This window comes from Spermophilus citellus, assembly GCF_964194105.1.
Source record: "Spermophilus citellus genome assembly, chromosome: 1".
In the NCBI taxonomy this organism is placed as follows: domain Eukaryota; kingdom Metazoa; phylum Chordata; class Mammalia; order Rodentia; family Sciuridae; genus Spermophilus; species Spermophilus citellus.
In genome coordinates, this window is record NC_138182.1 from 88,194,275 (window position 1) to 88,217,507 (window position 23,233).

The following is a 23,233-nucleotide window of genomic DNA, read 5'->3' on the forward strand; positions in this document are numbered from 1 at the left end:
TTGAAATCCTTCTGTCTCAACCTCTAGAGTCACTGATTATTGATGTGAGCCACTGTACCTGGCACGTTGACCTGGCTTGTTAAGACAGAGTGAAGTTAGGCTTTTTTTTTTTTTCCGTATCTCTTTTTTGATATAATACTATGTTATAGTCTTACAGGGGATTGAGAAGTAGTTTGGAGTCACTTTGTTTTATTTTTGTTTGTTTGTTTATTTTATTTATTTGTACTGGGGATTGAACCCAGGGTCAATTAACCACTGAGTCACATCCCCTACCTTTTAAAAAATTTTTAATCTTTTCTTTTGAATAGGATCTCACTAAGCCCTTAGAGCCTTGCTAATTTGCTGAAGCTGGTTTTGAACTTGTGATCCTCCTGTCTCATCCTCCCAAGTCATTGGGGTTATGGGTATGTACCACCATACCTGGCTGATTTTTTTTAATGCCCAAGAGTTAAGTTCCAGCATACCCTAACATTGATAGGTTCATTCAGTAATGCACCAAACCAAATTTGATGAACATTTTCAGGTTCAAATGACCAATTAGCTATAGCTATATTAAAGCAGTGTGGGTGATGTCAACATGATTAAGCCCAAATGTATGTATACCACAGAACAACTATGTAGAATGAAATAAATCCCACCAGAGAGGTAAGCAAAATGCTGCGAATTTCAGGAAAGTTTCAACTCTCATCCAATTGTGTCAAATCAGTGCCATTCAATAAAGACTTGTGGATGATCAAATTTGATTTGAAGAAATGGGATTTCTACCAGCAGTCATGAAGGAGACAGGGGGCAGTTTGTTAAGGAACAGAAACTTGGGCAGGTGTGTAGACATTTCTGTTACTGTAGATAACAGGATATAATACAATTTGGTTTGATATAGTAGAATAATCCAGTTAAAGCCCGGTCACAAATACTTCGATTCCAGAGCAAAGTATCCATACAGTTCTTGGTAAACACCGAGAAGCCAGGAACATTTTATGAACAGAGATGAGCCAGGCTCAGACCCGTTTTTAAGAAATCAATCCACCTTCAGTAGAAAAGGGAATTAGAAAAGGTGGGGGTGGGGGGCATTAGGTTAAGGGAAAAAAAGCTGTCAGGAGCCCAGAGGTGAAAAGAGCTTGAAATTGTTAGAGTTAACATAGGATAAGTCAAAAAGGAACAGGAATGAATGAAACTTTGGAAGGCAAAGAACACATAATAAATAGTGAGACACTTTGTCAGTAAACACCTGCTGTGTGCCACATAGAAGACAAAAAGCTACAAAGCTGTCCTTATTCTCCTGGGTTCATCGTCTAACTGGCAGACTGCAGTGTATGCAAGTTGGCATGATAACAGTGATGAGGGCTCCTCCTGGGAAAGTACAAAATGCCACAGGGGCACCAAAGGTTAGTAATTCTGGGGCAAAAGTGGCACAATCAGGTAGAGACAGTCAAGGGGGGTCTTGAGGAAAGGGCAGGATGGGAGCCCAGGGGTAGCAGCTGAGGAGTGGATGGGCCTTCCAGGCTGACGGGAAGACATGGAAGAAGACAGTCCCTGGACCTCAGCCCTGCTGCTTCCTATGTCTCTACGTTTCTTGGCCATAAACTTGGGACTGGCAAAAGTTCCTATGGCACAGGTTGTTTTGAAGGTTAAATGAGGTGGTGCATGGATTTAGCACCCCTGAATATGCTCTCATGGGAATTCAGCAGAGTGACCAATGTCTTGTGCTCAGTGTGACTCTTGCATGGGGTGGATGGGTGGGGAAGCAGGAGATAAGAGTGGTCGATAGGTCTGGCTGTGATCAGGAAGGATCCTGCTTGGACTTCACCCTGAAAGCTGTGGAGAGCATTTGAGCAGGGGCCACAGAGGGACTTGTGGGGCTGAGACTGACCAGGCAGCTGTGTAGGGAGGGGTGGATGGGGGCGGCCAGGATCACAACAGTGATCCTAACTAGTCTAATCCAGAGGCCTTGAGACCTGTACTAAGGCTGTGGAAATGGAGAGGGGGGAATGGGTTCCAAAAGTACTTAGCAGTTTACATTTTACATTTAAGTGTATGAATGTTTGTGGGGAGAGAGAGAGCGAGCAAAGATGACTGTGACCCAGAGGTAAATTGTGTTGGGATGCCAGTAGTCAAGCAAGCCATCATCACTATGATCTGGAAAGAGAAAGGAAGAGATTTTTGTGGTACTACTGCAAGCTACAGTATCATCAAAATAAATTCCTTCTGGTTATAGTAATAGAATGATCCAGCAGGTGAACAGGGGCTGGATTTGTATTCAGGCCTGCTTCCATTTTGAATGAGCATTGTGGAGTTTAAGGATGGTGATGGGCACTTCAGATACAATGATAGCTCCAAGGTCAAGGTGCTCATCCCATAGGTTGATCAGAGGTGTAGATCCATGATACAGTGTCAGCTAGGCATTGCCGTTCAGCTTGTTCAGATTGCTAGTTGGGAGATTAAACAGTTGAGAAGTTATCAATAGCGATTTTACAGAGCTATTCCTAGAACCAGGAAGACAATGCTGCATTATAGAAGCAGAAAGTCTGCTCCAGAGTTTAGTAGTTTTATGGAGGTAGGATTTGCATAACATTAAATGAATCTGTTATAAGTTTGTTGATTTTAGGAAACTGTATAACCTTAGTCAGTTAAAGGATATTTACATCTCCATGAAAAGTTTTGACCCTTTTGTAGTTAATCCTTATTCTCACCCCAAACCAGGCAACTAATGCTCTGCTTTATGTCTGTCTACTTTTTACTAAGTGAACAATTCAGTGACATTTGCTAATTTATGGAGTTGTGTAGCCAGTAGTATTATCTAATTTTAGAAATATCCATCACCCCAGAAAGAAACCTCATGCCCATTTGCAGTCCCCCTTTATTCCCAGATAACCCCCATCTAATTGTTATCTTAATTCTGGACACTTCCAAAAATATAATCATGTAATATATGATGTTTTAGCACTAGCTTCTTTCACTGAGCATATTCTCAAGATTTACCTGTGCTACAGTATACATCAGTACTTCATTGCTTTTTTTGGCCAAATAATATTCCATTATATGGACAGAACACATTTGTTTATGTATTCATCAGTCAGTACAGACTGGGGTTGTTTCCACCTTTGGGTTAGTATGTATAAAGCTGCTATGAACATTGATACACAAGTTCTTAGGTGGAAATATGATTTTTCTTTCTCTTGGGTGAATACCTTGGAGCAGAATTGCTGGATCATTTGCTAATTCCAATTTTGACCATTTAAGGAACCACAAAAGTTGTTTTCCTAAATAATGGACCATTTTTGATTCCCACCAGCAAGATATGAAGACTGTAGTTTTCCCACATCTTTACCAGTACTTGGTGTTCTGGAGTCTAACTCTTCTAGTAGGTATATAGTGGCGTTTCCTTTTGGCTTTACTTAGCACTTCTCTAATGACTAATGATGTTGACCATCTTTTCATGCACTTATTCGTCCTTTTTTTTTTTTTTTTAAAGAGAGAGTGAGAGAGGGGGGAGAGAGAGAGAGAGAGAGAGAGAGAGAGAGAGAGAGAGAGAGAATTTTTAATATTTATTTTTTAGTTCTTGGCGGACACAACATCTTTGTTGGTATGTGGTGCTGAGGATCGAACCTGGGCCACACGCATGCCAGGCCAGCGCGCTACCGCTTGAGCCACATCCCCAGCCCCACTTATTCGTCCTTTATGTAGCTATTCGGGTCTTTTGTTCCTAACTTTATTACATTTTTATTGTCTTATTATTGAGCCACTGAGATTTCTTAAAATATCCTGGATACAAATTGTTTGTCAGGTATATGATGGATTAGAGTTCTCCAGAGAAATAGAACCAATATATGTGTGAAATTTATTGTGGGAATTGGCTGATGTGATCATGGAGACTAAGTCTCACCATCTGCCACTGCAAGCTGGAGTCCCAGGAAAGCCAGTGGTATGGTTCATTACAAGTCTGAAGGCCAGAGCGTGAATGCAAGTGTGAGGATCCAGCATGAGTTGTGGAGTTAAAGACCCAAAACCCAGGAGCTCCAACATCCCGGGGCAGGAGGAGATGGATGACCCCACTCAATGAGAGAAGGGAATTCTCCATCCCTCAGCCTTTTTGTTCTATTTGGGCCCACTAACAAACTGGATGATGCCCTCTCCTGTTGGTGAGGGTAGATCTTCCTTACCCAGACCACTGACTTCAATGCCAATGTCTTCTGGAAACATTCTCAGAGACACTCCCATAAACAATGCTGTACTAACTATATGGGTATCCCCTAGCTCAGTCAAGTCAACACATAAAATTAACATTATATAAATTACAAATATCTCCTCTTAGTTTGGCTTGCCTTTATTTTATTCAATCATGTCTTTCAAAGAGTAAAATGTTCCAGGTTCTCAAAGGTTGTAGGTTCTCAAACATTCTCTCTCTCTTCTTCACTCCCTCCCTCCCTCTCCCTGTCTCTCTCTTTCTTGTTTTATAGTAGTATTGGGAAGGGAATCTAAGGCTTCCAACATGCTAAAGCAAGTGCTCTACCACTGAGTCACACACCCTCATCAAAGTTTCTAGTTTTATTAAAGTCCAATTACAAGCTTCTTTGTGCTTTTACTGTTTAGAGGTAAGAAGTTTTTGATAATCCCAAGGTCACAGAGATTTTTCTCCTAGATTGTTTTCTGAAAGTTCTAAGGCTGCTCCATTTTTAGTGATTTTTGTGTATCCTGTGAAGGTTAATTCTTTTAATTATGGACATCCAGTTTTCTCACCTTCACCTATCAAACTGCCTCTGGGTTTTACGCCACAGAGAATGCGAGTTCCCATACTGCATTGAGTTCTCATTCATTTTCTCTGACGAAAATGTCCTAGAATTTGAATCTTAGTAATTGCATTTGCAATTGAAAAGAGCACATTAAAATATAGAATTAGTGCATTTAAAAAATACTTAGGGGAGGATGTTGGGAGTATAGCTCTGTGGTAGATTCTAGCATGCACAAGACCTAGTTTTGATCCCCAGGATTTACTGGTTTGTATTTATACACACATGTGTACGCACTTGCCTGCCCACATGTATGAATTTAACATTTTGTTACACATGTGCTGTGACTCTCAGTGTAATATTTCCTAAATACACACACACACACACACACACACACACACACACACACTCCTAAATAGCAAGCTTGAATGGGAATTCAACAGATATTTTTCTTTCATGGGTGAATTTTAGTGGGATTTGAAAACAAGTAACATGATTTCTATTAGTTATCTTTGTGTTAGCTTAAATTTAGCTTCTCCTAGAGTGTTTTTAGTTGTGTGGTATGTGTGTCTTTGTTTTCCATTTTCGTTTTGCAGGAAAAAAATTCCTAATGTGAAAAAGGATCTCTTGTGGAAATAAAAAATCAGAAATTCAGATCATGAGTTTAAAGAGAAAAGTAACCTTTTACTTTAAAAATTGAGTCATTTTCTAACTCTCCTTTTTAAAAGCAGTTTCCACTTGCTCTGAAAAGGTTTATGCACATTATTACATACAGAGACACTCTTTTTCCAGTGAAAAGTTTTGAAGTATTTCTGAATGGGTTCTCTGCATTTGGCACCTTATAAATTTAAAAACCTATCCTAAGATTATTTTTAAAATTATAAAATCTAAAGGAAATGATAATATATGCATGTAGTTTTTGAACCTTACAATGGCTCATTTCTAGAATAGTTTTTCTCTAGTGAATTATCAAATAGAATTTTCTCATTAAAACTAATGGGAAAAGGAGATGGAATCACATGCCCGAACATCTAAGTAAAAGGCTCTTTGCTAACTTTTTAAAATTCACATATAATGTTTGTACTTACTTATGGGATATAGTATTATAATTTCTCTCTCTCTCTCTCTTTCTCTCTCTCTCTCTCTCTCTGATTATTGAATTAGGATAATTCCATTGCCAACTTTTTTTTTTTTTTAAACTTAGAGACAGGACCTTGACCATTCATGTTGATGCAGTCTCAGCAATTCAGGAGGCTGAGGCAGGAAGATGGCAAATTTGGGGCCAATGTTGGCAATTTAGTGAGACCCTGTCTCAATAAAAAGGGCTGGGAGTATAGCTTAGTTACTGCTACTGCTTTTGCTTGCCTAACATGTTTGAGGCCTTCAATCCAATCCCTGTACTGCCAGAAAAGTGAGAGAGATGGGCCACGATTGGGGGATGGGAGTCCTCACTTGGTTGCCCAGGCTCAAATGATCCTCCTGCCTCTACTTCACTAATAGCTGGGATTACAGGCTCAGGCCACTGTGTCAGGCTTGAGAGTTCTTTTTACTCATTGAATGAAGTGGCCCTTTGCTTTTTTTTTTTTTTTTTTTTTTTTTGGTAGTACTTGGGATCAAAACCAGGACTTAATGCTGCTAGGCAAGTGTTCTAACCACATCCTCCTGTTTTTCCTTTTTTCAGTTCAGGTGACATTGCTCACTTTTATAGAAAATACTATAATACCTATTTTTAATCAAGTATAAATGATATCATATATCGTGTGTGTGCGCACATGCACGTGTGCTTTAAAAAAAATATTTTTGCAGTGCTGGGGAATCAAACCCAGGACCCCAAGCATGCTAGTTAAGTGCGCTACCACTGAACTACATCCCCAGTTCGGCATATTATGGTGTTATTCGTGATAAATATTCTGAAGTTTTTGAAACACTGGGCTAGGGGTGTTGATCAATACTTGAGTGTTTGCATAGCCTGCGTAAGGTCCTGAGTTCAATGCTCAGGACTGTAAACTAAACAAATAAATAAGTTTTCTTATTTCTTTTAATTAGGGCCTTGTTTTAATTTTGGGATAGTGAAAGGCAAACTAGGATCACAATGCACTAATAAAAACATTTATTAAAATAAAGATATACAAAGAATTTTTAGAATTTTGGTAAAATTCTAAAATACAGGAATGTGAATGTCAGTATTCTCTGAGGGAAATTTTAGCTTGATGATTAAGAAATTGGTTCCAGCATATCTATTTTTCTCCTGTTCTATTTTTCTCTCCCCAAGCTTCCCTGTAACAATTAAGATCAAAGAGTATTCAGGGTGGGAATTAATTTCCAGCCCTCTGGGTGACAGATGTGCATTTTGATGTGTCTGCAGTGATTATTGGAAGGGATACTGTAGGTTTCATTGGCAGAGAGGCAGGAGTATAAAGGACTGTAGGTCACTCTGTAACCTGAATATCACCTGTGTTTCTTGCACCTCTCACAGTATGGGGAAAAGGCATTTGGCATGAGTTCTCCCTTTATTTAGAATGACCCAGTGCTGCCCAGTGAAAAGAAGCTGGGGAGTTAATTGGAGCAGGAAATTAGAGGGAGGGACTGGCTGTTGGCATGATAGTCATTAGGGCTCAAATTTCTCTTTTTCTGAATACTTAAACATATCCTGGTTCTTGCCTTTAACCCCTCCAAATAGGATAATTTATCTGAGATCTTATGATTATTTTTCTCAGCCATTTAAAATCCTGGGACATATAGTTGCAGTACACACAGAATGGGCCTATGCAGGGTTTTGCTGATTACAACACATTAATTTTCATTTAAGGGAAATTAGGTAATGAGCTGTACAGGTTGAGCATCCCCAATCTGAATATCTCAAATCCAAATGTTCTAAAAGCTGGACATGATGGTGTATACCTGCAGTCCTAGTGATTCAGAAGGCTAAAGAAGGAGGATCACAAGTTCTAAGCCAACTTCAGCAACTTAGACATTGTCCCAAAATAAAAAAATAAAGAAAGGAGGTCTGGGAATATAGCTCAGTGGTAGAATACCCATGGGTTCAATACCCAGTTCTGCAATATATAAATAATAAATGGAGGCAGGTGTCTAGCTCAATGTTAAAAGCACCCAAGTCCAATCCCCAGGATGTGGGGAGGGAGTTTACAATTACTTTCAAGTTGTTTATGGTGGTGTATGCCTGTAATCCCAGCAAGTGGGGAGACTGAGGCAGGAGGATTGCAAGTTGGAGGCCAGCCTGGGCAACTTAGTGAGATCCTGTCCCCCAACCAAAAAAATAAAAAAGGATGGTGGATGTGGTAGCCCAGTGATAGAACATCACTGGGTTCACTCCCCAGTACTCCAAAAAAATAAAATCACCTTCTATTTGTCGAAGGTATATATGAAATACAAGTGAATTTTGTGTTTATTTTGGTTTCCATGCCTATATATTACAAATATTCCCAAATCAAAAAAATACCTGAAAGTTCTGGAGTCAGGCATTTCAGATAAGGGTTACTGGTAGTTCTAAATAATGAGCTGCTACTATTTGGATTTTAAAAGATATAGGGACTCAGGTTTCACATTTCTGAAATTGGATCACATGCCATTATCACCAGCTTCTTGTAAGTGGTATGATCTATCCTATGAGGTCTAACCTAGTTGTATACAAAGGTTCCAAGGAGAGAAATTAGGGAGCAGAGATTTTATTTTTATTTTCACTAACCTCAAGCTAAAATGTAACATTTCCTCGTTATGAATGTTAAAATCCAAGAAGAACAATTTTAACAATACCTGTGATATTGTCAGATCACAGATCTTTTTACATTATATAACATTCTTTGCTAATATCTTGAAACAGCTCTGCTTATGCTCATCAATATGATGATGAGAATATGGCAGATATTAGACCAACACTAGTCCTGCTATTTGTATCTGATATTTATTACTATATAAAATTTCTTTCAATATTTTGATAACTGGTACAAAGTCCTTGACTTACTTTGTCTTTAAAAATGGGCTTCTGAGAAAGGGTCTGTAGGTTTCTCCAAACTACCATTTACTTGTCATCAGAGGCTCTGATAACCGTCGCTCTCACTCCTCTTCCTCAAAGCATTTCTACATCTAAGTTTGTAAAAGCTTAAAAAAATAAAGACCTCCTTTCTTTATTTTCTTATTTTGGGACAATGAAGGAAAATTCAAAAAGTTCTGTTTTCCCTCTTTAAGTGTGTAAGCCAACAAAGCAGTGTTGCAGAACGGAAAGAGCAGAGATTTTGAAATCAGATAGCCTGGATTATAAGATAGACTCTATGAATGTGAGCAAGTTATTTATTTTAACCCCAAGGTCTTAATTCAGTAAAATGTGTCAAATAGTACCTGCCCCCTAGTTGTGAAGATTCAGTAAGCTCTTGTGCAGGCTTGGCATGGATCTGGCACCTTGTAGGCCTTCAAATTTTATTCCTATTGTTGTTGCATCTTCTACAGTGTTAATTGTCACCTCCATCTCTGTAACAATACCTGAATTCCTTATGGCATCTGGGGCTGTTGAACCCTGCGGGAAATCTGGGAGGCTAGCTTATTGCATTAATATGCATTTTGGAAAAGCCCTTTCTATCATAGTCCCTTTGCTTTACTTTTTTTTTTTTTTTTTGAATCTTCACAATGCATCTTTAATTTCCTTGCTTGTAATATTTCTTTCTGAATTGTCTTGTTGTACTAGTTTACTATGGTTGTCAAAATAAATTACCAGAAACTGGATGGATTAAAGCAACAGATAATTTTTCTTTCACAGTTCTGGAGGCAAGTTCAAAAATCAAGGTATGATGGGCGGGGCCAAGATCCCTGCAAAGGTCTTCAGGGGGATCCTTTGCCTTATCCAGCTTCTGTCCGTAGCCAGTGAGCCTTGGTGTACCTTGGTTTGTCAGTGCATCAGTTCATTCTCTGCTCCTCTCATGGCTTGCTCCCTTTCCTGTTTGTCTGTGCCCTCCCTAATTTCCCTCTGCTTATAAGGACAGCAGCTATTGAATCAGGTCCCACCTAATCCAGGGTGATCCCATTTTAACTTGGTTACATCTGCAAAAATTCCAGTCTACAAATAACATCACATTCACATGTACCTTGGGGATATCCTTTGGGGGGACACTATCAACCCACAACCTTTGCTGATTGATCCTTTATGATTACTGTGGGTCAAACTTCTGAAGAGATGCATGTAAAATCCAGGTGCTTTATAAATTTTTTTTTTAATTTTTCTTGTGTTCATAATTTGCTCTTATCATGATTTCAAAAAGAATTTGAAATGTCTAGCTGGAGATAACAGCCTATATTAACTTTGCATTTTTGTAAAGTAAAAAAAAAAGAAATCTTGTATAGAAAGAAAGTGTATCATACTGACTAGGAAAAGTACATTAAAAGTACACAGAGAAGTAAGAGTTAAAAGGGCAGTGGCTATGCTGCAAAGTCTGTTTACAAAAGTTTATGACTTGGGTGTGAATTGGCCACTCAAGCTTATAGAGTCCTGGAGTGATCCTAGCTGAGACTGCTGGATTGGACCAGGCAGGGCTCTGGCCTGGCCATGTAAGCCCCTGATTACAGGGCTTTAAAGAAGAAAAACTCTAGAGAACATGGACATGGTCAGCTGCTTGTTTCTCCAGTGTGTCTGTGGGCTGCCCTTGCCCATGGCCAAGTCAGAGGTAGGTTCTCAGATTGTAGAAATTTGTTGCTGTCTGTGTTTTCAGTTTCACAAAAATTCAGTCAAATTGTACTCCCTGAAATGAGCCTGGGCAGTATTTCTGAAGTATGTGAATTTTGCTTAAAACAAAAACAAAACAAAGATTTAGTTTGTTCTGGGGATGCGGCTAGCTCAGTGGTTGATTACTTGCCTACATGTGCAAGGTACTGGGTTCGATCCCTGAACCACACAAAAAAGATTTAGTTTTAAAATATCCCTCAGAGTGTTTTGTTTTTTTAAATAAGGGATTTAACTCTCTTCTGCCTGAGATCAAATATTTGAATGTAAGCTTTAATCTGAAGCTTATATCCATTCCTTTTCTCTGTACTTCACTGGGCATGAAATGGATATGTCCGTTTTAATTGTGTGTTGTCCTGTTAACTAAATTTTGCAGTTCCTAGAACAATCAACGCTTCTTTTGTATCTTCAGTAGAACTGTATAAGCACTGAAAAATCAAATTATAGTTTGTTTTTATATGTGTCCCCTGTGCAAACACAATAGCTAACACTGAGGTGTGATGTGTTGAAGGAATAATCTTGTGCCCCTTCACCTGATGTGTAATGGCCTGAATTGGGCACACCTACCTTCATTTAGCCCTGATCACTTCCTGGAGTATTTCCTTATTTTCGGTATCAGTAAGAAAAAAATAGCATGTTGCATAAGTGCCAAAACAAACTAAATTCCTTGGACAAAAGGAAAAAAATAGCATATTGCATAAGTGCCAAAACAAACTAAGTTCCTTTGACAAAAGGAAACAAACAAACAAAAAACAAATAAAACCTCACATACAGCATTGAATAGACTATTTCTTACCTCTGATTCTGTTCTACTTCTGTTTTTCTAGCATGTTATTTCTGAACCTTTTTATTGCAGTGTTATAAGTGGGTTTATTCTCACTATGTACTTAAATTGTGAGTGTCAGTTGATTTAATAATTTATTTCAGACATCCATTATCATTTTTGTGTATAATTTGTTATATATATTTTGTATATACCAGTTGTAATATTCGTTTGTAATTCAGAAAATAATTGCAACTTTCATGGTTTTGCTTATATCTTTCCATGGTGGCATTGAGGAGGAAAACTTTTCCTCTACCCTCCTAGGTGCTGTGTTTGGAGGTCTGTGCATTAAATTGACAAACAATAGATTAGCAAAACAGATTTTTTATTCTGGTGTATGTAGGTTTGTAGGTATTCACAGAAAAATGTGGCTCTAGTGGGTGATTGGAATTTGAGGTTTATATACCATCTTGATAGGGAAAGGGGAGGGGGAGAAGGGAATTTAGAGGAAAAGCAAATGTCCTTTAAGAGAGATAAATGGGCTTTTAGGAGAAGAAATGGGAGACAAGATAGATGTCTATTTAGGCATGGATTTTCCTTTTGGGAACCTCTGCTTTTAGGCAGGTAACAGTTCAGAAACAAAGCCTATTCTTCAATGCCTTGGACTCAGAATAATTCTTATTACATAATAACATAATCTGGGCCCCTTCATAGTGCCTTGATGTAGAGGCAGCATTCCAGCAGTGAGAGAGAATCAGTGGAGAGGGCTGGGGTATATATAGCTCAGTGGTGGAACACTTGCCACGTATGCACAAAGGCCCAGGTTTGATCCCTACCACTACAAACAAACAAACAAGAAAAGGTGGAGAACAGGGTAAGTGAAGACTGCTAGGATCCTCTGTGAGACTGCTGGAAAACTTGTGGGACAGAAATTATGAGATTCACCTTTCAGGGTCTTTGTTGCCACGAACTGGCTCTGTGTCTGGGGCAAGTCACTGAACATCTTCAGGTCTCAATGTTTCTAATTTGAAAAACGAGGAGGTTGAAATAGAATATCTACTAATCCCTTCCTGCTTCCTTGGCACTTCATCAAATTTTCATGGTGTATGATCTTCTTGAATGTTCAAACTCATCAGACTGGAAATCTTAGGGCCTACCATTCAGATCTGTGTTGTCACTGGCAGGATGTGTGCCTTCCTGGGCCACCACCATTTAGCTTTCTTCAGATCCAGCCAGTCTTGTGGGTAAGGACAGGGTGGGGATGCCTGAGGCTACATCCTCAGCCATGGCCTGCCTTACCAACTTACTGTCTCTGGGTGTTCTCCTTGTCCTCCCTGTGCTGGGGGTATGACAGCCTTTTTCCTTTGCCCCAGGATGGAAGAACTGAAGGCATCAGGCCTGACTTGCAGGCTGGTCTGCTGCTGGCTCTGCTCCAGCAGGTGTTTGGACTCAAGTGTCCAGACTTTGAGGGAGTTGCTGAGATAGCATCTGTCTACCTCCAGGCAGGAGTAAACCCTGGGGATAGGACATACGCGGCTTTGTAAGAGTGACCACTAACTCCAGCTGATAAGGCCTATTACCATTATCACATTTCATCCCTGGAAGGACCTATTCTTCCCCTGTGTATAGTTAGGGAGCCCAATGGGAGACATTGACTAACTTCCCTGAGATTACAAGGCTAGCTGGTTGCCCAGACAGTGACTGGCACAGAAGTCTGCCTGATTTCAAACCACTTGTGTTTTTCTGACCATTTCATTGACTCTGAAGAATTGTTTCAAAAATGAAAAGGGGGTCTGGGGGTGTAGTTCAATGGTAGAGTTCTTGCCTGGCAGGTGCAAAGCCCTGGGTTTGATCCTCTGTACTGTGACAAAAAAAAAGAAATAAGGTATTGCTTTATTGAGGGTCACAAAATTTTGAGCCGTGAGATGGTCCAGTCTAATATCTGAGATCCAGAGAAGTTAGTTGTGACTTGTCCAAGATTACACAGCTACTTAGTCACCTGATCTAGTTCTCTCAATCTTAGTTCAGTGCTCTTCCCCCATCAAACTGCTGCCCAGAAGCTTCCAGCTCCACTTACGCAGCAGGTCCTTGAGTATTGAGGCTAACACCCTGGATTTAGTCTTCTGTTTTTAAGTAGTACACATTTTTGAAAGAAATACCTTAGGGCAGCCATGTGTAGCTTTACACACTCATTTCAGGTTTGAGCCTCCTCCATGCTATTATTTTGTATATTTGGGACACAGTAACTATAGTTCATTTTATTAACTCAAAATGGTGCTGGTTTTCTTAATATTAACTGTGGTTATTATAATGTAGTGGTGTTTGGCCACCGTTTCCTTCCTTCCTTCCTTCCTTCCTTCCTTCCTTCCTTCCTTCCATCCATCCTTCCTTCCGTCCTTCCTTCTGTCCTTCCTTCCTTCCTTCCTTCCTTCCTTCCTTCCTTCCTTCCTTCCTTCCTTCCTTCCGGCAGTGCTGGGGGATTAAACCCAGGGCCTCACTTTCTTCATGCCTTATTGTACCTTACCATTAGCCTCAAAATATCACTACTTAAATCACAATTTTAAATCAGCCTCAAATGACAGATGGATTTGGTTCTTCTAATACATGTGTTAGTTGTATCTTCATTGTCTGCTACACAAATAATAATTGTAAACAAGTAAATCAAGGCATCCCCAAGTGGTGCTGAGGAGGATAGTGGGGAAGGAGACAGATAGCTTGTTCTTTGTTAATACCTTCCTGGATCTTGGAGCTCACCTAACATGTTCACATTTGAAAAGGTTGTGGCTGGTGATCCCTGGAGGCCAGGCTCATCCCAGGATGAGGAGAGGACAGAGGTGCCCAGGATCACCAGGAGGAGATGGGGCTCCGGGAAGCGGTCCAGACCGCGGCCACTGTCTGACTATGGCCAACTGGCCAGCCGAAGTTTGTCCATTCCTGAAGACTCCGTTGCTGTGGACCCCCAGAGCAAGGACTGTGTGGATGGGAGTCCCCTGGAGAACATACCCTCCAGTGGTTCTGCAGACAAGAATGTTTCAGCCAGCTGTACCAAAGGAGGTCGGAGAAGACGCCCCATTTCTGTGATAGGAGGGGTCACCTTCTATGGCAACAAACAAACAGAGGAAATCGAGAATCTTCTAACCCAAGTAAGATCTGGTGTGTTGCTACCACAGCCGGCAAAGAACTTCCAGCTTCCAGGCCTTTGTTCTCTCACTGCAAACTAAACCAAACTAAACCGGAAGCTGCTTTTGCTTTCTTATCTCTTCCTAGAAGATGATGCATCTCCTCACAGCCTTTTCCTCCTGATGTTGCTTGAAAACTTGCTTGAATTCAAACTAACCCTCTGACACCTGGTCACCTTTTTCCTAATCTTTCTTTCCTGAGGTCTCTAATGATTTGTGAAACAGGTTTGCCTTTTGTTTCTAATCAACCTGAGATTTTAACCAGGGGAAGGGTAACAGGATACAACAGAGAGTGGTCTTTGTTAAAATGGAAAGATAAAAGAAAATAAAAAGAAATAGAAGGGCTGGAGATAGAGCCCCATGACAGAGGGCTTGCCTAGCATATGCAAGGCCATGGATTCTAACCCCAGCACTGCAGAAAAACAAATGAACAAAAAACGTAAAGAGCCAGTTGCACACCTGTAATTCCAGTGGCTTGGGAGGCTGAGGCAAGAGGATCCTAAGTTCAAAGCCAGCCTCAGTAAGTTAGTGAGGCCCTAAGCAACTTAGTGTGACTCTGTCTCAAAATGAAAAATAAAGAAGGGCTGGGGATGTAGCTCTGTGGTTAGGTGCCCCTGGGCTCAGTCCCTGATACCAAAAAGAAAAAGAAAAAAAAAAGGTAATGAAATGTTAGGGGAAAAAAATGTACCTCTTATTACATTTAAAAGAAAATCTGTTCTATCCTGTGTGTGGTGGGGGAGGGGGGTTCTGGGGATGGAACCCAGGGCCTCACATGTGCTTGGGCTAGTGGTTTACTACTGAGCTACCCCCCTACGCCTCCAGTCTTTACTCTTTTCTTACCTTTTCTTTCTTTCTTTCTTTCTTGGTTGTTTTTTGATTTGCAACTGGTTTGACATTGGTCCCTTGGTATATTTTAAATTCAACAAATATTTATCAAGTGCCCAGTGTACTCTGAGGATATAAGACTTTTAAATAAAGACGGAGTCCTAAAGAAATTTCATATGTGTTTGGCGAAGTTGATATCTTGACTGTGATCAAATGTTCACACAACAGTCTTTAAGTAATGTATATGCCCAATTTTATTTTTAAAACCTGCTGGATGATGTCTTAAATAACACTTAAATTCTCTTAAAAGGGAAATTCTATCCCACTTTTTTTTTTTTTTTTTGAAATGGTCTCATGAGAGTTACTGAGGGTTACCTGGAACTTGTGATCCTCCTTCTTCAGCTCCCTAGTAGTTGGGATTACAGGCATGTGCGACTACATTTGGCAAAACCCAGATTTTTATAAAAGCTCAGCTGTTGTTATTTCATGTAAGCAATTGACTTTAGGTCCACAAGTCCTTGTGGGTCTTCAGGGATGGGTAAAGCTGCTGTCTGTAACCCTGGCTGGGCCTTATGTCTACATCTTTGCTTCCTCCAGAGTCTGCTCTTGGGAAGGCATCTTCTTCACCCTGACCCTGAAGCTGTGTGGGCATTCTATCATTTCCTAAATCAGTCCTGTTCTCAGGCACTTCACTTTTGCTTACTATTCCCTGTTGACATGTCTCTGACAAATGCGATGAGATGTGATCCTGTGAGGTAGGAGCCTCTGAGCTGATAATGACTGTTAAAGTTTAGATTAACACATTGCCACTGAGCCCAGTGCAGCCTGCAGCTCTTGGCAGGATTTGGAGAAGCCGTTTCACATCTGTGAGTGGCTTTGTGGTGAGAAGGCTGTATAGCCTGCTGCTTGCAGGAGCTGCCACTTCCTGGCCCCTTCTTATAGCTTTTGCTTTCCTTTTGTAGCCAACAGCCAGGCCACCCGTGCCTGCTCACCAGGTGCCACCCTACAAGGCAGTGTCGGCCAGGCTCAGGCCCTTCACATTTTCCCAGAGCACCCCCATTGGACTAGACCGTGTGGGACGTCGGCGACAGATGAGAGCATCCAATGGTGAGTCTCAAAGTGGCCTCCTATGGAAACATCTGTTTGTTGCCAGGTGCCCAAAGTGTCCAGGTGATTTTGCTGCTTTTCTTCTTCCTCTGGGTCAGGGTGGTGCTTGCCTGGCCTTGAGGAAGTTTCTTCTCAGGATGAGGGTGTGTCATTTGCTGTTGGGGGGGTGGGTGCTTTTTCAGCCAACCTGGTGAATTGGAGAAGTCTGACTCCCTTGTGATGTCTGCGTACCTAACCTTCCACCGGGCACATCCCAGTGAGAACCAAGGCCTAGGCTGGAAGTCTGAGATCAGAGTGTGGCAGTGTTTGTTCCTTCATGTTCCTGTGGCATTCTCCGGGTACATGTGTCTGTCTCCTGTGTCCACATTTCCCCTTTATAAAGACACCAACTTTACTGCATTTGGATCCACCTTAATGACCTCATTGTAACTTGATCATTTAAAAAGATATTGTTTCCAAATAAGGTCACATCTGTGGGTCCCAGGGGTAAGGACTTTATCATCTCTTGGGGGACAGAATTTAACCAAAAGCATATATCATGACTGTATCAGTGTACAACCTGCACACACATGGTCAAAGAGTTACAAAAATTAGGGAAAACGGAAATGGTTTTGATAATAACATGTAGAGGATTTCTCTTCTAATCCCTAAACATATGCAAATAGCTTATTTTGTGCTTCCTGTAGAATTAGTTTTTTGTTTTTGTTGCTTTTACATTTTTTCATTTTAGCTTTAGGTTTTTTTCATTGAAAAATACTAAAAATTATGGGCTGAGGATGTGGCTCAAGCGGTAGTGCGCTCGCCTGGCATGCATGCGGCCTGGGTTCGATCCTCAGCACCACATACCAACAAAGATGTTGTGTCCGCCGAGAACTAAAAAATAAATATTAAAAATTCTCTCTCTCTCTCTCTCTCTCTCTCTCTCTCTCTCTCTCTCTTCTCTCACTCTCTCTTTAAAAAAAAAAAAAGAAAAATACTAAAAATTAACTGGCTAGGTTAAGCAAAAAGGGAATGTATTGGAAGGATGTTGAGTGCTCCCAGAATTGATGGGATGGTTGGGGAACCAGGCTAGCATGTGGAAAGCAATCAGGGTTGCTCCCAGGAGCCAAGGGGCCACAAGAAGGACTGACTCTGATTCCATCACAGGGAAGGAGTGAAGTCCAGTTTGTCCTCTGTCGTTCACCCAAGAGTCAAGAGTCCCCGGATGAGGATTCAGCTCTCTGAGCTAGGTGTCGTGTCCACCACCTGGTAGCACTGGTGCAGGGAGAAGGAGGGGGTGCCTTCAGGCCTCCTTGCCTTCTGTGCTTGAGTTCTTTGTCCACCAAGGCCAAATACAATAGAGGAGGGTTCATTCTCCTAGAGGAAATCTAGGTGGTGTTAGGAACAAGAAAAAGATTGTACAGGTTGTACGTTTGCTCTCTCTCTCACTGATTCATTCACCATCGAGAGCTTACCATGTACCATGTGACAGCAGTCAGCAGAACAAAGCCTCTTTAGTCACTTACAATTTAGTGAGGAGAATAACAAGTAAATATTTAACAGGGCAGGTAGTGCTACAAAGGAAAATAAAGCTGAACACAGTGGTCCAGGCCTTTAATCCCAGCCACTCAGGAGGCTACCTTAGCAAGTTAGTGAGACACTGTCTCAAAAAATAAAAAGGGCAGTGGGTTTAGCTCCCCTGCCCACAGGAAAAGAAAGAAAAGAAAGCTGAGTGGTCAAAGGTTCTTATTGACAAATAAGCAGTACTTTTTAAAAAAAATTTTCCTACCTAAACAAAACTGTCTCCAATGTTCTAAACGGTACTCTTATCATGGTGCACCTATTCCAGATATTACTGAAAACCCTCCTCCTTACCTAGTGATGACGAACCAAAGACTCATCAATTATAGTTGACACCTCCAAGTCTAAGACTGTGGAGTTAGAACTCTTTCTTCTCCAGTTCTGTTAGTGTTTTTAGCCTGAGATATATTTAAGCAACACTGTATCATGATGGGAAGTAGGAAGAGGAAGGGCATAGTAAATAAACCAGTGTATTATGAGTACATGACATCATAAAAGGAAACTTCTCTCTCTTTTTTTTTGGCGGCAGGGGGGGGGGGGTCTGGTTACAAGGCTGTAGGTGGTAGTTTTCATAGGGCTCGGTGCCAGAGGAGGTGATCCTGTCTACTTCCTGTTGGTCAAAAATCGGTTACTCTATAAAAATTAATGGGGCATCATCTATGACCTAGGTACTGTTTTTATCATTTGAGATATAGCTAAGAATTAAAGTATTACAACAAGTTAATAGGTGGCCCTTTCTATCTGAAGGTTCCACATGCACAGATTCAACTAACCACTGATCAAAAATAATCAGGTGCTGGAGGCACAGCACAGTGTTAGAGCCCTTCCTAGCATACGTGAAGCATGGGCTTGGTTATTAGTACCTCAAAAATAAATAAATAAAAATTTCTGAAAAGAAGAGAATTCAAAAAAAGATTGCCCCCATACTGAATATACTCAGACTTTGTTTTTTCTCCCCTGTTGCTAGGGATCAAATCCACACAGTCTCTGTACCACTGAGCTACATCCCCAGCCCCAGACTTTTTTCCTTGTCATTATTCTCTAAACAACCATTATAACTACTATTTACATGATATTCTTGTTGTTCTAGGTATAGGTAATCTAAAAATAATTTAAAGTATACAGGAGGATGTGCATAGATTCTATGCAAATACTGTGCCATTTTATATAAGGGACTTGAGCATCCAAGGATTTTGGTATGTAAGTGAGGTGTCCTGGAACAAGTTCCTCAAAAAATATAGAGGGAAAACTGCACATTCTAGAATTTAAATAGATCCCATAAACCAGTAAGGATTACCTAAGGACCTGTGATTGCTCTGCATAAGATGAATGAGGGTGAGGTGGTAGAGAGTAGGAGTGGGAGGTGACACTGGAGTAGAGATTTCAAAGATGAGTAGGAGACAGTGAGGCAAAGATTTGGAGGAGGAGAGGTCCCAGAGGAAGCAATAGACATCCAAAGATAGGCAAAATCTTGATATATCTGAGGTTCAGCAAGGAGGCCAGAATGACTAGAGCTCAGGGAACAGGGACAGAAGAAGATGCTACAGTCAGAGGGTTCAGCTATGGCTAGACAGAAGGGCACTGCAGGTCACGAGGATTTAGGGTTATTTTGAGTGCAATGGGAAATCATTGCCAGCAGGAGAATGATAGGTTCTAATTTCTGCTTCAGAGAGAAAGGAGTTTGCGGGGGAAAGGCAGAGGAAGGGAAACTGATGTGAAGGCCATTATATGAGTCCAGTTGAGAAACCATGGTGTCAGTGACCACAAGGCCATCCATGTTTTCCTTGGGTGCTTTTTTCCGCAGTAGCTAGAAGATGCTATAATGAGCAGGCTTACTGGGTTCTAATTCAGCAGAGTCAGGGCTGGGAACTCCAGTGGAAGTACTTCTCCCTTCTGGGTCTAAATTCAGTTTCAACAGAGTAGTTATTGGATGGGGAAGAAATATTTTGCAAGTGTGTTAAGAAGTCACCAGAAAAACTTCTGTGTGTACCAGTGGTTTCCCACAATAGCTGAGCATTACCCAGTGACATCAGTCATAAGTTCAGAGCATGTGTCTCCTACATGGCAGCATCAGGATGTGTCTCCAAGCTGCCTCTGTAATTTTGATTCAGAAAGCTGTGATTGAGCAGGAGATGGTCACTGGGGAGAAGCAGTGCTGTCTGAGATGCCACAATGACAGTCTTGGTGCCTTCACCAAGACCCAGCAGAGGTCTGGTGCTGAAGGAAATGCATGTCCAGCACCAGTGGTTTTTCCAGTAAGGACAATTCATTGTCCTCCTCTGTTATGATAAGGGCCCATTGTAATCAACTTTCCACAAGTAGTTGTCTGGTTCCTACAAAGAACCATATCATTAACTTGGTTGAGGGGAAGGTCTTGTGGTTTAACCCAGGCTCAGCATCTATTTCTGCCACTAGAATGAACCCACTTAGTAAACCATCAGGATAAGGAGGAAAGAAGATTGACTGACATCTGCACAGTGGAAATAAGGTCCACATGACTATTAAACAGCCACTGTTGCTGTCAGAATTTACATGGAATGGTTATCTTCTCATATTTCGGTTTTCTGATATATCCAGTTAAAGGCTTCATTTATTATGTTCTTTCCACCTTCCCCCAAGCCATTCAGCCAAACCCTTAGTTGCCAGCCATGAGTCCACACAAGCTAAATCCTTCCTAAGTCCATTTCCTTCCAGTCAGAGAGATTATGTTTTGCCATTGGGGTTTCCCAATGATGGAAGGCCTCTTTTGAGGAAGGCTAAGAAGACTTGCAGTAATAGTATGCTTACCCAAGATGACCTGGCCTTTGCATCACTGAGACTTTGAGCTTGGGAGTTGAGTGAGAACCCTGGCTGTTTCTTTGTTATACCGGCTTAGGTCAGTTTCTGCTCACCAGACTTGGAGATTTCCTGCTACTTAAATCAAGTGATATCTTAATGGAGTTTCTCATCAGTTTTGCTCCTAAGGATGCCAGAGATCAGTTAGGCACAACAAAAGACCTCATGGGTCAGATCATTCCAATAATTTGAGCTTTCCCTATTGCCTGGGGCAGTAACAGTGTCCACCTCCATGAAGATGCAGATCTTTAGTGCAGTGGAGGCATCTCTGGCTAGAATTCAAGGCTTATAAAACTCCTGCCACTTTCATCTTCTGGTGGGAATTGGAACTCACTTGATAGACCATTTCCAGTGCTTCTATCTCCCAGGCTTAGGGTTTCTTTCTTTCCATATGATATGTGATTTTTGGTGTACATATCACCAGAGTGCTAGCACCAATCTCCTTAAGACCATAATTAGTTGCAAAATCTAATACAGATGCCACTCAGAGAGCTATGTTTGGTTTAATCTAAGTTATATTCCATAATGTAATGAGTGAACTTTGTTTAGATCTGATATCAACAAACTAGTTTTGAAAAAGATGATTTTGAGATGAAAGGGGAAATTTTCAAAGGGATTGAATGTTTGGTAACATGAAAGAATTGTTATTAATTTGTTAGTTAGGATAATGATAGTTTTCAGTTTTTTTTTTCTTTTTCTTTGGTGCTGGGGATTGAACACAGAACCTTGTACATATGAGACAAGCACTCTATTAACTGAGCTATATCCCCAGCCCTATTTTTAAGTTCTTGTTATTGACATACATTGAAATATTTTTTGCATAAGATGATATAACAGATTTGTTTTAAAATACTCCAGGAAAGTAGGTGGAAAATAGTTAAAATTTGTAGATTTTTTTTTGGGGGGGGGTTACTGGATATTGAACCCAGGAGTGCTCTGAGCTACATCTCCAGCCCTTTTTATTTTTTCTAAATTGTTAGGCTGGCCTTGAATTTGTAATCCTTCTGCCTCAGCCTCTGGAATCACTTGGATTACAAGGAATGTACCACAATACTAGGCTTAAAAAAAAATCCACCCTTTCCTAGCACTTGGCATTTTTCTTTCTCACTCTGTTTAGTATACAAGTCTTATCTTTTATGAGCCCATGCAGTGTGTGAAGGAAGGTCATTTGAACTGAACACTGCTTGTCTACCTCATGGGTGTGGTATTTAAGATAACAGAATCAAGATAATGAATCACAGTGGCACTTATAAGTGCCTTTATAAAGTTCATGTATAGAAGGCTGCTGATCTAAAAATGTTATGGGTTTATTTATTTACTTAGTGGTGCTAGGGATTGAACCCAGGATGTTGAACATGGTAAGTAGATACATCCCCAGCCCAACATAATTACATTTTATATCTGTGTCTTCATATTCCCTAGGTTTGGCCTTATTGAATTTATCTATCTATCTATCTCTATTTATTTATTATTTTGGGCGGGAGTACTGGCATTAAATCTAGGAATGTTCTACTATTGAGCTATACTCCCAATCCTTATTTATTTATTTATTCATTTGAGGCAAGGTTTAGCCAAATTATTCAGGCTGGCCTTGAACTTGTGCTTCACTTGCCTCAACCTCCCTAGTAGCTAGAATTACCCGCACGTGCCACTGCGTGTCCTGCCTAATTTCCCCATTCTGACTTCTGGGTTCCGCTCATACTTCTCTCCTTAACTGGCCTATATGTTTTGTCAAGAAAATTTGATGGCTTTTCAGAATTCTTATTTTCATGTTCATTCACTTTCTCTCTACTGGTCCCATCCATCAAGTTCAGATTATTTTACTCTTATGATGAACTTCCGATTAACTTAATTGTCTCCCAGAAAAGAGAATATGTAGTTTTCTTTGATTTTAAACTTTAGTAGATTTTTGTTTATTTGTTTTTGGTGTAGAGGGTTGAGCCCAGGCAGGCTTAACTACTGAGCCACATCCTCGGCTCTTTTTATATTTTATTTTGAGACAGGGTCTCACTTAGTTGTCTAGGGCCTTGCTAAATTGCTGAAGCTGGCTTTGAACTCAGGATTCTCTTGTCTCAGGCTCCCAAGCTTGGAATTATAGGCATGTGCCACTGCTTAGAATTTTTATGGATCATAAGCAACAGATAAAAGTATGCCCAGGTATTGAAGTCACTAGATTTCGGTAGTCCACTTTCTTTTTTTTTTTTTTAATATTTATTTTTTAGTTATCGGCGGACACAACATCTTTGTTGGTATGTGGTGCTGAGGATCGAACCCGGGCCGCACGCATGCCAGGCGAGCGCACTACCGCTTGAGCCACATCCCCAGCCCCTCGGTAGTCCACTTTCAAAAAGAAAAAAAAAATCCCCCCCCCTATTATTAAACCCCCATCCCCCATCTGTTATATATATTTTATATATTTATATTGGGTTTTGTGTATGTGTGTGTGTGTGTGTGTGTGTGTGTGTGTGTGTGTGTTTTGTGATGCTGGGGTTTGAACCCAGGGCTATGT

General features: G+C 40.7%; 1 protein-coding gene across 1 annotated transcript in view; it reads left to right on the forward strand.

Annotated features, from left to right (window-relative positions):
* The window catches only part of SPATA13 (spermatogenesis associated 13), a 147,762-nt gene that overhangs the window by 76,212 nt on the left and 48,317 nt on the right, over positions 1-23,233 (forward strand). The window contains exons 3-4 of the mRNA XM_081277705.1: positions 13,996-14,361; positions 16,185-16,329. Of these exons, the coding sequence (XP_081133831.1) occupies positions 13,996-14,361; positions 16,185-16,329 (511 nt within the window). The remainder of the gene's footprint in view (positions 1-13,995; positions 14,362-16,184; positions 16,330-23,233) is intronic.